Here is a 14,125-nt window from a genome sequence, read left to right as displayed (position 1 = left end):
TTGAAGGGCTTTCATGCTGAAGTCCTTAATGAAGCGCCTGTAGAAACCTGCATGGCCAAGAAAAGATCGCACCTCTCACACGCAAGAGGGGTAAGGCAATTTTTCAATAACAAATATCTTTGCAGGGTCTGCCTCAATGCCCCTACTAGAAATTATATGCCCTAAAACTATACCCTGCTCTACCATGAAATGACATTTCTCAAACTTAAGAACAAGGTTAGTCACAATGCATCTATTTAGAACTCTATCCAAACTATCCAACCATGTTTCAAAAGAGGATCCATAAATATTAAAATCATCCATAAACACCTCTTTGCAATTTTCAAGAAAATCACTAAAATTACTAAGCATGCACTGCTGGAATGTGCCGGGGGAATTGCATAGGCCAAAGGGCATCCTCCTATAGGCAAAAGTGCCAAAGGGGCAAGTGAATGTGGTCTTTTCCTGATCCTCCGGAGCAATATGAATTTGACAATAACCGGAGAAACCATCAAGAAAACATTAATGAGATTTACCTGCCAGACGCTCAAGCATCTGATCAATGAAGGGCAGAGGAAAATGATCCTTCCTTGTTGCTTAGTTGAGCCTTCGGTAGTCAATACAGACTCTCCAACTATTTTGCACTCTGGTGGGTATGACCTCATCCCTCTTATTTTTAACAATAGTGGGGCCTGTCTTCTTGGAGACCACTTGGACTAGACTCACCACTGACTATCAGAAATGGGATAGATGATCCCAGCCTGTAGAAGCTTGGTCACTTCTTTCTTTACCACATCTAGAATCACCGAGTTAAGTCTCCTCTGTGGCTGTCTCACTGGTTTAGCTCAATCCTGCAATAATATCATGTGCATGCATGTGGATGGGCTAATACCGAGAATGTATGCCAGGGTCCAACCAATTTCCTTCTTGTGCTTCCTGAGCACATGCAACAACCTCTCCTCTTGATCAACATCAAGGGAGGTGGAAATGATCACAGGAAATCTCTCATCATCCTCCAAGTAAGCATACTTGAGATTCTCTAGAAGAGGCTTCAACTCTGGTGTGGATGTTGGCTGAACATCAGAAGGAACCAAAGAAGGGAGAGGAAGGGGTTCCGCAGCCTGTACCTCAACCTACAAGTCAGATTCTTTTGTACTTCCTACAACATGGTTAGTGCATTCTAACTCTATAAAATCAAGACCAAGAGGTACAACACCCAAAGTATCAAATTCAAATGCATCATCACAATTAAGATCACTTCCAAATTCATATTCAGATTCAATGCATGAAAGACAGTTATACAATTCAGATAAAAATGGATGTTTCTTAACATGAAAAGAATCAAAATCATGAATGTGCTCATCAACTAAATCATCAATCAATTCAGCACAAAAAATAGAATGATCTTCAGAAGGAAATTTCATGGCATCCAGAATATTGAAATGAACAACAATATCACCAAATTTCATAGACAAGGTGCCAGCATAAACATCAATCTTGGTCCAGGCTATTTTCAAAAATGTTCTACCCAAAATGATTGGGGGCAAAACCATGGGAGGATCCCTCCTCCATATCAAGAACATAAAAATCAGCGGGAAAAATAAGTTCACCAACCCGAACCAAGACATCCTCTACAAAACCTGTGGGGTGGAAAACACTCTTATTGGCCAACTGAATGACCACACTCGTAAGTTGCAGAGGTCCAAGAGATAGAAATTTAAAAATAGATAGAGGCATGACATTAATTGAAGCCCCCAAATCAAGCATGACATTTTCAAATTTATTGTTACCAATAATGCAAGGTATACAGAATGTACCTGGGTCCTTACATTTTTCAGGAATGTGTGGAACAGATTTACCTATGAGTGCTGAGACATTTCTGCCCATGCTGATTCGCTCATTTCCCTTCAGCTTCCTCTTGTGGGTGCACAACTCCTTTAGGAACTTAGCATATCTGGGAATTCGCTTGATGGAATCTAGTAGAGGTATGTTCACCTCCACCTTCCTGAAGGTCTCCAATATCTCCTTATCCACCTCTTCCATCTTTTTGCTTGGAATTAATTTTGGTGGAAATGAAAGAGGGATAGGAGGCTGCAAGTTGTCACTGTGTGAACTCGAAGAAGGTTCACCTGAATTAGATTTTCTGCTACTACTTGTAGGGGCTTCTTTCTCAAGTGTAGGCTTAGGTGCAGGTGCAGCTACAGGTACTGTATGTCAATTTGTTTGCTAGACCTCAAGGTGATGACACTCACATTCTTCAGATTCTGCACAATTTGTGAAGGAAACTTGTCTGAATATTGGGATTATGCCTGATTGAGTTGAGTGGCCATCTAACCCATCTGATTTGTCAAACTCTGAATGGAGGCTCTGGTCTCTTGTTGAAATTGCATGCTCTGAATGGTCATCTGCCTCACCAACTCCTCCAATAAGGCGTAGAAGTAGAAGGTTGAGCTGGTGGAAATCCAGGAACATCATGCTTTCTTTGTTGCTTTGTTGGATAGGGGGAGGCACATATCTACTGGGACCAACATTGTTCTAGAAGAGAGGGGATGGTTGTTGTTGTTGCTGGTTAGACCATCTGAGATTGGGGTGATTCCTCCTGTTAAGATTCATGGGTGATGAATCAAGCTCAGCTCTGAAGATCTGAGAAGTTTTGATGATAACAAAGGATACAAGCCAAGAAAAAAGGGCAAGCTAGTCAAGAAAGGAAGATATGAAAGAATACAAAATGTAATAGGGATATAGAAATATTGCAGCAACAACTGCTCAGAAATCTGGTGGTGAGGACAACTTGCACACAACTTCTTAAATCTCTCCCAGTACTCATATAAGCTCTCTCCACCAAGTTGCCTGATTCCTGATATATCTTTTCTGATGGCAGTGGTCCTAGAGGCATGGAAGAATTTCTCTAGAAACATTCTTTTCAGATCATCCCAGCTAGTGATGGACCTGGGAGCCAAATAATACAACCAATCTTTAACAACTCCCTCCAATGAATGTGGAAATTCCTTCAGGTAAATGTGATCCTCTTGAACATCAGGAGGCTTCATGGTAGAACAATCAATATGGAACTCCTTCAGATGTTTATGTGGATCCTCACCTGCATGACCATGAAACTTGGGAAACAAATGGATTAGTCCATTTTTAAGCACAAAAGGAACATCTTCTTCAGGATATTGAATGCACAAACTCTCATAAGTAAAATCAGGTGCAACCATCTCCCTAAGAGTCCTCTCACGAGGTCCATTATAAGGTTGTTCACCCATGTTTTCTGTTTGAATTGCATCAAGCTCAGATGCAACACTTACACTATGACTATGAATATGACTATGACTATCAGTATCACTATCTAAAGATGGAATAAAATGCTCTCTAATTAGTCTATGGAATGTCCTATCAATCTCAGGATCAAATGGGTGCAAAAAATCAGGGTTGCTCCTAGTCATGCACTACATGCAACACATGCATAAGGACACGTGAAAAAAGAAGCCTCCTAAAATCAGAAAAAACCAAATCTAATGCACCAATATCATCCTAAAATCATTAGAAACTACCACAAAAAATTTGAGAACAAAATTCAAACCCTAGCTATATGAACTACCTAAGAAAAAATTGGAAAAATAGTGAAATAAAACTTCAAAAATAGGAAAAAAATAGTAAACGACCTTTTTTTGAAAATCTAGCTGGGGCCACAAGGCATAGAATGTGGGTTTGATAGATCTTTTTTTTCTACAAAAAATGAAAAAAAAGTTTGCCTAATTCCGATAACCAGAGCCAAAGTTATGGCCTTTTGAAGTTTTGCTTAAAACAATTTTCAAAAATTTTGGTATTTCCAAATCTTGACCAAACTATGTGCCCTAGCTATTTTTTACACAGAATATAAGTTGAAAGAAGTTTCCACACAAAATTTGAGGCAAAAATAACAAGTCTAGCTATCAAAACCAAAAATCACAATTAATTGGAAAATTCTGGCACTATTCAGCACTATTCACGCGCACCAAAAATGCACCAGATTTTGCACCACATTTGGAACACTTCCACACCATTTTCCCACATTTTTGGCACCCGAATAGAGGAGTAGTAGACAGCCAAAACAGAGTATGCCTTCACCAAAACAGAGCATGCACCAAACACGCACCAAAACAAAGCAGAAAATGCACCAGAAAACGCACCAAAACGCACCTAAACGCACCATAAATTTTGATGTCTACACTTATGGACGAATTGAAACTCAACACAACAATGATTTAGCACACCAAATGGAATCAATATAATTGGACAATGAGCTATGAAATGCAATAGAGATCAATTTGAGGGGCTGAATAACATGGAGAGGAGTATGATAGATGCTACAAGTGGTGGAGCACTTGGTGACATGACCCCAGCTGAAGCCAGGCACTTGATAGAAAAAATGGCCTCCAACTCTCAACAATTTAGTACCAGAAACGACAATGCAATTGTCGTCAGAGGAGTTCATGATGTGGCCACTGATGCAGATAAAAAACTGGAGACTAAACTTGATGCATTGGTCAACCTGGTGACTCAACTTGCTGCAAATCAAAAATATGCATCTGTAGCATGGGTTTGCAGCATTTGCACGTCAAATGACCATCATACAGATTCGTGTCCACCATTGCAGCAGCCTTCTGATGTTCATGCTCCTCAAGCTTATGCTGCAAATATCTACAATAACAGACCAGCGCAGCAGCAACAACAAAATTATGATCTGTCCTCCAATAGATACAATCCTGGTTGGAGGAATCATCCCAACTTGAGGTGGGGAAACTCTCAGCAACAACAAAATCAACCACCTTTCCAGAACCATCCCTCAAGTTCTTCATACCAGCCCCCTCAACAGAGACCTCCTTCTCTTGCACCTGCACCACTAGCTCCTCAACCTTCTACTTCTGAACCTTCATTGGAGGAGTTAGTGATGCAGATGACTCTTCAAAATATGCAATTCCAGCAAGAGACTAGAGCTTCCATCCAGAGCTTGACCAATCAGATGGGGCAGATGGCTACTCAACTCAATCAGGCACAGTCTCAAAATTCAGATAAGTTGCCTTCACAAACTGTGCAGAATCCAAAAAATGTGAGTGCCATCACATTGAGGTCAGGGAAACAGATTGAAATACCCATTGCAGTACCTCCACCTCCATCTGCACCTGTGCCAATACTAGTACCAGTTCCAGCATCTGCATCTGAACAAAAAGATGAACTAGTTGGTGCCTGAAATTTTTATGCAGGTTGACCTTCTTCCAGCACCAATTCTGATTTGTAGCAGCCTGCTATCCCTCTTCCATTTCCACCAAAATTAATTCCAAGCAAAAATATGGAAGAGATGGATAAGGACATATTGGAGACCTTCAGGAAGGTGGAGGTGAACATACCTCTACTAGATGCCATCAAGCAAATTCCCAGATATGCTAAGTTTCTGAAGGATTTGTGCACTCATAAGAGGAAAATGAAGGGCAATGAGCGAATCAGCATGGGCAGAAATGTCTCAGCACTCATAGGTAAATTTGTTCCGCACATTCCTGAAAAATGTAACGACCCAGGTACATTATGTATACCTTGCATTATTGGTAATAGTAAATTTGAAAATGCCATGTTTGATTTGGGTGCTTCTATAAATGTCATGCCTCTGTCCATTTTTAAATCTCTGTCTCTTGGTCCTATGCAACCTACGGGTGTGGTGATACAGTTGGCAAATAGAAGTGTCGCCCACCCTACAGGTTTCATTGAGGATGTCTTAGTTCGGGTCGGTGAACTAATTTTCCCTGCTAATTTTTATGTGCTTGATATGGAGGAGGGATTCTCCCATGGATCTGTCCCAATCATTTTTGGCAGACCATTTTTGAAAATAGCCCGAACTAAGATTGATGTTTATGCTGGTACATTGTCCATGGAATTTGGTGATATTATTGTCCATTTTAATATTCTTGATGCTATGAGACATCCATCTGAAGACCATTCTATTTTTGGTACTAAGATACTTGATGATGTTGTTGATGAGTATGCTTCTGATTTTTATTCTTTACATGATAAGAAACATTGTTTTCTATCTAATCTATATAATTCTCTTGCATGCACTGAATCTGATTATGTTTCTGAATTTGTTTTTGAGTTTGATTTTGAATCTGTTTCTGTATCCGATTTTGATTCCTGTTCCAAAAACAAATCTGATTTTGTATCTGATGTTTTGGGTGTTGTACCTCTGGATACTATTTCTTTAGAGTCAGAATGCACTAACCATGTTTCAGGAAGTACACATGAATCTGACTTGCAGGTTGAGGTACATGCTATGGAACCCTTAGTTCCTTCTAATGTTCAGCCAACACCCATTCCAGAATTAAAGCCTCTACCTGACAACCTCAAGTATGCTTACTTGGAGGATGATGAGAAGTTGTCAGTGATCATTTCCACCTCCCTTGATGCTGTTCAAGAGGAGAAATTGTTGCACGTTCTAAAAAAGCATAAGAAAGCCATCGGTTGGACCCTAACAAACATTCCTGGTATCAGCCCATCCACTTGCATGCATAGGATACTCTTAGAGGATGGAGCTAAACCAGTCAGACAGCCCTAGAGGCGACTCAATCCTGTCATTTTGGATGTAGTGAAGAAGGAGGTGACCAAGCTTCTTAAAGCTGGGATCATTAATCCAATATCAGATAGTCAGTGGGTGAGTCCAGTCCAGGTGGTCCCCAAGAAGACAGGCCTCACTGTTGTGAAAAATGAGAGGGATGAGCTCATGCCCACCAGAGTCCAAAATAGTTGAAGGGTCCAGAGGCGACTCAATCCTGTCATTTTGGATGTAGTGAAGAAAGAGGTGACCAAGCTTCTTCAAGTTGAGATCATTTATCCAATATCAGATAGTTAGTGGGTGAGTCCATTCCAGGTGGTCCCCAAGAAGACAGGCCTCACTGTTGTGAAAAATGAGAGGGATGAGCTCATACCCACCAGAGTCCAAAATAGTTGAAGGGTCTGTATTGACTACCGGAGGCTCAACCAAGCAACAAGGAATGATCATTTTCCTCTGCCCTTCATTGATCAGATGCTTGAGCGTCTGGCAGGTAAATCGCATTACTATTTTCTTGATGGGTTCTCTGGTTATTTTTAGATTCATATTGCTCCTGAGGATTAGGAAAAGACCACATTCACCTGCCCTTTTGGTACTTTTTCCTATAGAAGGATGCCTTTTGGCCTATGCAATGCCCCTGGCACATTCCAGCGGTGCATGCTCAGTATTTTTAGTGATTTTCTTGAAAATTGCATAGAGGTGTTTATGGATGATTTTACTGTTTATGGTTCCTCTTTTGATGCATGTTTGGATAGTTTGGATAGAGTTCTGAATAGATGCATTGAGACTAACCTTGTTCTTAATTTTGAGAAATGTCATTTCATGGTAGAGCAGGGTATAGTTTTAGGGCATATCATTTCTAGTCGGAGCATTCAGGTTGACCCTGTAAAGATATCTGTAATTGTACAATTGCCTTACCCCTCTTGCGTGCGATAGGTGCGATCTTTTCTTGGCCATGCAGGTTTCTACAGGCGCTTCATTAAGGACTTCAGCAAGAAAGCCCTTCCACTATCCAGCTTGCTTCAGAAGGATATGGAATTTGTTTTTGATGACAGGTGTAAACAGGCTTTTGACTACCTCAAGGAAGCACTCACCACCACTCCAATCATTTAGGCACCTAATTGGACAGTCCCATTCAAGCTGATGTGTGATGTATCCAATTATGCATTGGGAGCTGTCCTGGCACAAAGAGTTGACAAGTTGCCTCGAGTGATATATTATACTTCCAGAACTTTGGACGCTGCCCAAGCAAACTACACTACCACAGAGAAATAGCTTCTTGCCATTATTTTTGCTCTTGATAAATTTAGATCTTATTTGCTTGGTTCTCGTGTTATTGTCTATACTGACCATGCAGCTCTAAAGTACCTACTAAAAAAGGCTGAGTCAAAGCCTAGACTGATTAGGTGGATGCTCTGGCTCCAGGAGTTTGATTTGGATATCCGAGACATGAGTGGAGCTCAGAATTTAGTGGTAGACCATCTCAACAGAATTGAAAGAGCTGAGGATAGTGCTGACATCTTGCCCATCCAGGATAATTTTCCTGATGAAAATTTGTTGATTGTTTCTTCTGTTTCTTCTACCACCCCTTGGTTTGCAAACATTGTTAGTTTTTTAGTTGCTTCTGTTTTTCCTCCTTTAGCATCACGAGCTCAAATTGATAAAATTAAGACTGATGCTTTATATTTGGGATGACCCCTATTTGTGAGAGTTATGCAGTGACCAAGTGATTAGGAGATGCATACCAGATCATGAGATCGATTCGGTCCTGCAGTTTTGTCACTCTTCCGCACCAGGTGGCCATCTAGGCATTCAGAGGACAGCTCACAAGGTGCTTGATTGTGGTTTCTACTGGCCCACTATCTTTAGTGATGCATGGAAGAGTTTTAGCACTTGTGAGCAGTGTCAACGAGCAGGAGGATCCCTTACATGGAGACAGCAAATGCCTCAGCAACCCATGCTATTCTGTGAGGTGTTTGATGTCTGGGGTATTGATTTCATGGGTCCCTTTCTTGTTTCTTTTGGTTTTTCCTACATTCTTTTAGTTGTTGATTATGTTTCAAAATGGGTGAAAGCCAAACCCACCAGAACTAAAGATGCTCGGGTTGTTGTGGATTTTGTTAGATCTCACCTATTCTACAGGTTTGGAGTACCCAGAGCTATTGTTAGTGATCAAGGCACCCATTTTTGTAACAGATCTATGTAGGCTTTGCTCAAGAAGTATGGGGTCGTGCACAGAATTTCTACACCCTACCACCCCCAAACCAATGGGCAAGCTGAAATTTCAAACAGGGAGATCAAGAGAATCTTAGAGAAGATTGTCCAGCCCAACAGAAAAGATTGGAGTAACAGATTGGATGATGCTCTTTGGGCTCATAGGACTGCCTAAAAAGCACCCATTGGGATGTCTCCTTATCGGGTTGTCTTTGGCAAGGCATGTCATTTACCTGTTGAGATTGAGCATCTGGCTTACTGGGCTGTGAAGACCTGCAACTTCTCCATCGATCAGGCTGGTGAGGAAAGTGTTGAGCTTAGGAGAATTGGAAGCTTTAAGAGTTTTGATGATCACAACATGAGAGGAACAAATTGGAGATCACAAGTGTACAACAACAATTGGACACAAAAACAAAGTCAAGGAAGAGTCAAGAAAAATGTGTTGGAGAATGGCTATGTAATAGAACTTAGGAGATGAATTTTTATATTTGTGTATACTTGTATGTGTGCTTTGTGCATTAAGCAAATCTTGTCTAAAATCAAGTAGGGAGTAGATGATGATGAGTTGAGAACATTGGAAAATTATTTTGAGACTTAAAATGAAGTTTTAAGAACTGACTCAAAATAATCGATTATTGTTAAATATAATCGATTATTTCAGCAAATGGGCTAACTGGAATGCCTTGCTGTAATAATCGATTATTTGCCAAAATAATCGATTATTTCAGAAACAACTCTCTGGAATAATCGATTATCCAGCTAAATAATCGATTAAATTGTTCTTGGTTGATTTCCAGAAATCTGAAGAACAAAATAATCGATTATTCTTTAAAATAATCGATTATCTGGGTTTGAACTTTTATAAATAGACTTGAACTATTTTGAAACTTCATAACTTCGAGTGAGAACTGATAATCAACTTCTAAAAACGTTTAGAGAGTCTGTGTGACATCTTGGAGAGGTTTCTTTGTGAAAATCCAAGAAGAAAAACATTTGTGAAAGTTCTTGTGAAAATCATCATCATCATCATATCCTTGAAAGAGAAAGACAAAGAATTGTTCAAGAATTCCAGGTGAATTCGTTTCATGTTTGTTTCTTTGTGAATCTTTGTGGAAAATCTTGAGAAGAGTTTCTCAAGTGATTAAGGTTCTTGTAGTGGGATCTACAAGGGGTGCTTTCTTGGGGTCAAGAAAGTGATTATCTTTTAGTAGTGAAGTATATGCATGTGTGTTTGCTTGTAAACCTTCTTGCTTAAAGATAGTGGAAAAATCTTAATCAGGTGGTGATTAAGGACTGGATGTAGGTCACATGTGGAGTGGTTGAACCAGTATAAAAGACTTGTGCAATCTTCTTCAACCTTATCTCTTGTTTTGCAATTTCTTGGTTGAGCTTTAAGGAAGATAAAATTTTATTAGCAAGTGTATGTAATTCTTGATGGTTTAAATCTGTAATTGATCATTATTAGTGAACCTCATAATGTTGTAATCAAGTTAGTGTATTGCATTCATATTATCATAACAAGTCTTGAGAAGTGCTTCATTTGAAAATTCTGACTTAGAAAAGTTTTATTTGAAATAAAGATCCAAGTACTCTGATAATTTTTAAAGGGTCATTGAATTCAATTCACCCCCCCTCTTGAATTGTGCCATTCTTTTCTAACAGAAAGGAGGTTGCAACTAAATGAGCTTGATGAGATCCGCTTGGAAGCCTACGAGAATTCAAAATTCTACAAGGAGAAAACCAACAAGTTCCATGACAGCTTGATAGCTAGGAAGGACTTCGTGGTTGGCCAGAAAGTTCTGTTGTACAATTCTCGGCTCAGACTCATGGGTGGTAAGTTATGATCAAAGTGGATTGGACATTTTGTTGTTACTAATGTTTATCCTTATGGTACAGTTGAGATCAAAAGTGAATCCACAGATAATAGTTTTAAAGTCAATAGGCACCGGTTAAAGCCATTCCTCAGCAATTCATCTTTGTTGGATGTTGTTGTAGAGGAGATGTCTCTGCTTGACCCTGCTTCTCTCCCACTACCATGACTCAGGTAGTTTTCTTTCCCCTTCTCCTTCTTTACTTTTATTACACATGTCCAATTCTGTTGATTGTTCTGATTGCTATGATCTTATGTTTGTGCCACATTGGGACAATGTGTAGTTTAAGTGTGGGGGGGACCATTTTGGTTACATGCTTTTAGGGTTTATTTGTTATTTTTGGTTTAGGTTTTATGTTTAGGTGTTATGTACAGTTTTGCATGTTTCTCTTTGATTTCTGGGTTTTGATACTTTGTAGGAACTTACTTCATTCTTGGATAGGAGTTTCTTGATACTATATGGTTTGAAATCCCTACTTTTCTCTACTTGGAAAGATGATTTTGAGGTTTGAGAGGTTGTTTTAATTGTCACAGATATACCCTGTGTGAGGACTTGAGCCACTCTTTGTTCTTTCTTGTGTGTTATGCCTCTTGATTGCTTGCACAGTTGCCTTGTCTTGACTCTGTTTGATACTTCTTGATTCGCATGCTTGTTTGGAAAGGATTAAGGCATTTTGATTCTCATAAGCCTCTAGCCAAATAAGCCTACCTTGAATTAACTCCTCTGATAACCCCTGTTGAGCCTATTTCCCCTTCGTTGTTTGAAGCTCATTACAAGCCTTAAGCGAAAAAACCCTGATTACCTTAACCTTAGGGAGTTTTGGAGCTTTGGAATTGTTTTGAGAATAAGTTCTTGAATAAGTGTGGGGGTGTGTGTATGTTTCATTGGATGATGTATATTGGCTAGTTGATTCCTTATGCTGTACATTTGACTCCTCTACATGTTATCTTATCTCATTTCAAATTTTCGTGTGTACTGTTCACTACGTAATTTTCGTTCAAAAAAAATTAAAAAAAATAATAAAAAAAATGAAAAAGAGAAGTTGTTTGAGGCAAGAGAAAGAAGATTGATTATCATAGAGTTCATTAGAGGTTTCAAGGTTAGTTTCTTGTGGGTATTCTTGACTTATTCCCCATTGCTCCTCTGGTTCCTCTTGTTTGTAGTTTCTTATCCCATATATTATCCTCTACCCTGTCCTTGGCCTCATTACAACCCTGAAAATACCTTTTGATCCTTACGTGCTTGTGTGTTGGGTGTTGATTTTAGAGGCTTTCCAAGTCTATCTGTCACTTGTTTTTCATGAGTGCTTTGAGAGTATACAGTTTCCTAGACACTTGAGAGATACAGTGATACAGTGCATCTTGTGAGGTTCTATTACTTTTGATTCACCTCTTGAGCTGATTGATTGTGTTGCCATGTTTTGAAATGCTTGGATGATTTCCATAAGTATCTGGTTTCTCTGACTCTTTGTGTGTTGGATGTTGTCTACTCCTTTTCTTTTCCCAGGATTCATTGAGGATTGTGTAAATCTGTTTGTTTTCTTGTGTGTTTTCTTGTTTCTGTTTCTTCCTGTTGTGTCACTCTCTTTGATGTCTCTGGAATTGTTCCTTGCTCTGCTTTTTGATTTTGCCCAGGAGTGCAAAAGGCTAAGTGTGGGGGAATTTGATGAGTCATTATTTTCCCTTATTTTCTTACCTTTTTGTACTTATTTTAATCTCTGATTTGTGCTTAATTGTTTATATTCTGCACTGTTTACTATTTGGGCTTTAATTGGACCAGTAATTCATATTTTAACTAATTTGAATTTTCTGAATCTAATTATTCCAATTTTTATTTTCAGGGCAGTTTAATAATTATTTGGGCTTGGAATTATTTATTTATTTTTACTTCAAGAGGAGCTGCCACGTCATATGCCATGTCACTGCTGCACCATTTTCCACCTCAACATTTAATTTCACTTTGTATTTTGTTTTTATTATATTTTCGGGTCAAACCTGACTTGTGGGCCTATTTTGACTCTTCTAGGTTTTCTTTAGGGTCCTAGGGCAGCCACCAACCTTCAGACCTGATGTGACCATGTTACTGCCTCCCTTCTCTTTATTTTCTTTACGTTTTTCTCTCTTGTAGCTGCAGTTTACGTTTTAGTCTCCTCTCCTTTTGTATGCATTTTTGTTTTGTATCTGAACCCTTGCATTGAAGAATACATATTATCCATTTTCGTTATGCTCTCCTCTCCTTCCCTTGCATTTTCGTTTCTGTTTCTGTTCTGTTTTAATGGAAGGCTAAAATCCCTTGGGTTGGCTTCTTGTTGTGGATTGTAATCTCTGTTTGAGGTTGGGTATGTTTGTATATCTCTGTTCTGCTTTGTTCTTCTTCATTTAACCTCTGTATCAATGTGTCCATGCTTAATGGGTTGTTCTCAATGCCACAGTTGCTTAATCTATGAAGAGGTTGATGTTGTATACGTTTGCTTAATTCGTGTAGGGAAATCTTGAGTTAATCTTCGCTTAGTTGGTTAACTCGGATGGAACAAGGATTAAGTGATTAATAGAGTAATCTCATTGTGAAACAAGGATAAGAGAGATACAATCTGAACAAGGAGCCAATCTATTTTACTTGCTGTGTATCTGCGTTTTATTGTGTTATAAACTAAAAAATCTGAACAACTAAAGCCCCCCCTTCGTGTTTAAGCCTTTGACAGAGAAAAATGGTCCTTGGGAGGCGACCTAGGACAACTTTCAAGTACTACATTTTAATTATTTTATTTGACCAGATACGGCTTCGATCAACTGGTAATCGATTACCAGAGCACGTTTAACATTTCAATTTTGAACAGAGAAGTTTTCATCCTCTGGTAATCGATTACATGTACTGGTAATCAATTACCAGACTGATAATACCAAAATTAGCTTATGAAAACTTAAGATATAGAAAGCTTATATTTTCCAGTTAAAAATATTTTTGTTTAATCTTTTGAATACTCTTTTTGCTTTCTTTTCAAACAACTTATTCTTATATTCAAAAAGATTAAGTTTAGGTTTTCTTTAAATCCTTATTTTAATAGCCAAGTAAAATTTGCAAATTCTAAAAGTTCATTTTACATACTAAGTTAAGCAATCAAGACTTATCTAGTTATTACTTGAGATCTTGCTTCTTGATCAGTTTTCTTTATCTTGACCTTTATTTTTTTTATTGCTTTGGCATCATCAAAACTTTAGCATATGTTCTTCCACATTCTCCCCCTTTTTGATGATGACAATTCACTGTAAAAGGAAGGAAAATAAAACAGTATATTCCGACCACTCCCCCTTAAACTCCCCCTTAGTAAAGCATTGATTAATGTTACTTTTATTTTTATAAAAGGAGTTTTACTTATGTTTTGAAAAAAATTGTAGATATCAATGTTTATATTATAAAACATGTGTTATGTTGAGCATGAAGAATATTTTTGTCAAACTTAGCCCAAAGTAATGTTAGACAA

General features: G+C 38.6%; 1 protein-coding gene and 1 non-coding gene across 2 annotated transcripts; both read left to right on the top strand.

Annotated features, from left to right (window-relative positions):
• Window positions 1-2,751: 2,751 nt before the first annotated feature.
• LOC114915236 (small nucleolar RNA R71) lies at window positions 2,752-2,858 on the top strand. Its single transcript, XR_003803177.2, has one exon. It is a non-coding gene; the product is annotated as a small nucleolar RNA R71 (small nucleolar RNA).
• A 2,609-nt stretch (window positions 2,859-5,467) lies between these two features.
• LOC145954831 (uncharacterized) lies at window positions 5,468-8,948 on the top strand. Its single transcript, XM_083069518.1, has 6 exons — window positions 5,468-6,494; window positions 7,521-7,614; window positions 7,870-8,151; window positions 8,279-8,547; window positions 8,635-8,723; window positions 8,766-8,948. Exons 1-6 carry the CDS (start codon window positions 5,468-5,470, stop codon window positions 8,946-8,948), a joined length of 1,944 nt encoding a protein of 647 aa, XP_082925644.1.
• Window positions 8,949-14,125: the final 5,177 nt, after the last annotated feature.

Source organism: Cajanus cajan, chromosome 2 (assembly GCF_000230855.2).
Source record: "Cajanus cajan strain Asha chromosome 2, NIPB_CcT2T_4, whole genome shotgun sequence".
Taxonomy (NCBI): Eukaryota; Viridiplantae; Streptophyta; class Magnoliopsida; order Fabales; family Fabaceae; genus Cajanus; species Cajanus cajan.
This window is presented reverse-complemented; position numbering and strand designations above follow the sequence as displayed.

Bases quoted from the DNA above. Each gene is read 5' to 3' on its own strand.
- LOC145954831 (XM_083069518.1), top strand. From the start codon at position 5,468: ATGGGCAGAAATGTCTCAGCACTCATAGGTAAATTTGTTCCGCACATT. The intron at 8,152-8,278 runs GTTTGCAAACAT...AGAGTTATGCAG, and splicing joins GTTTCTTCTACCACCCCTTG to TGACCAAGTGATTAGGAGAT. The intron at 8,548-8,634 runs GTATTGATTTCA...AATGGGTGAAAG, and splicing joins TGAGGTGTTTGATGTCTGGG to CCAAACCCACCAGAACTAAA.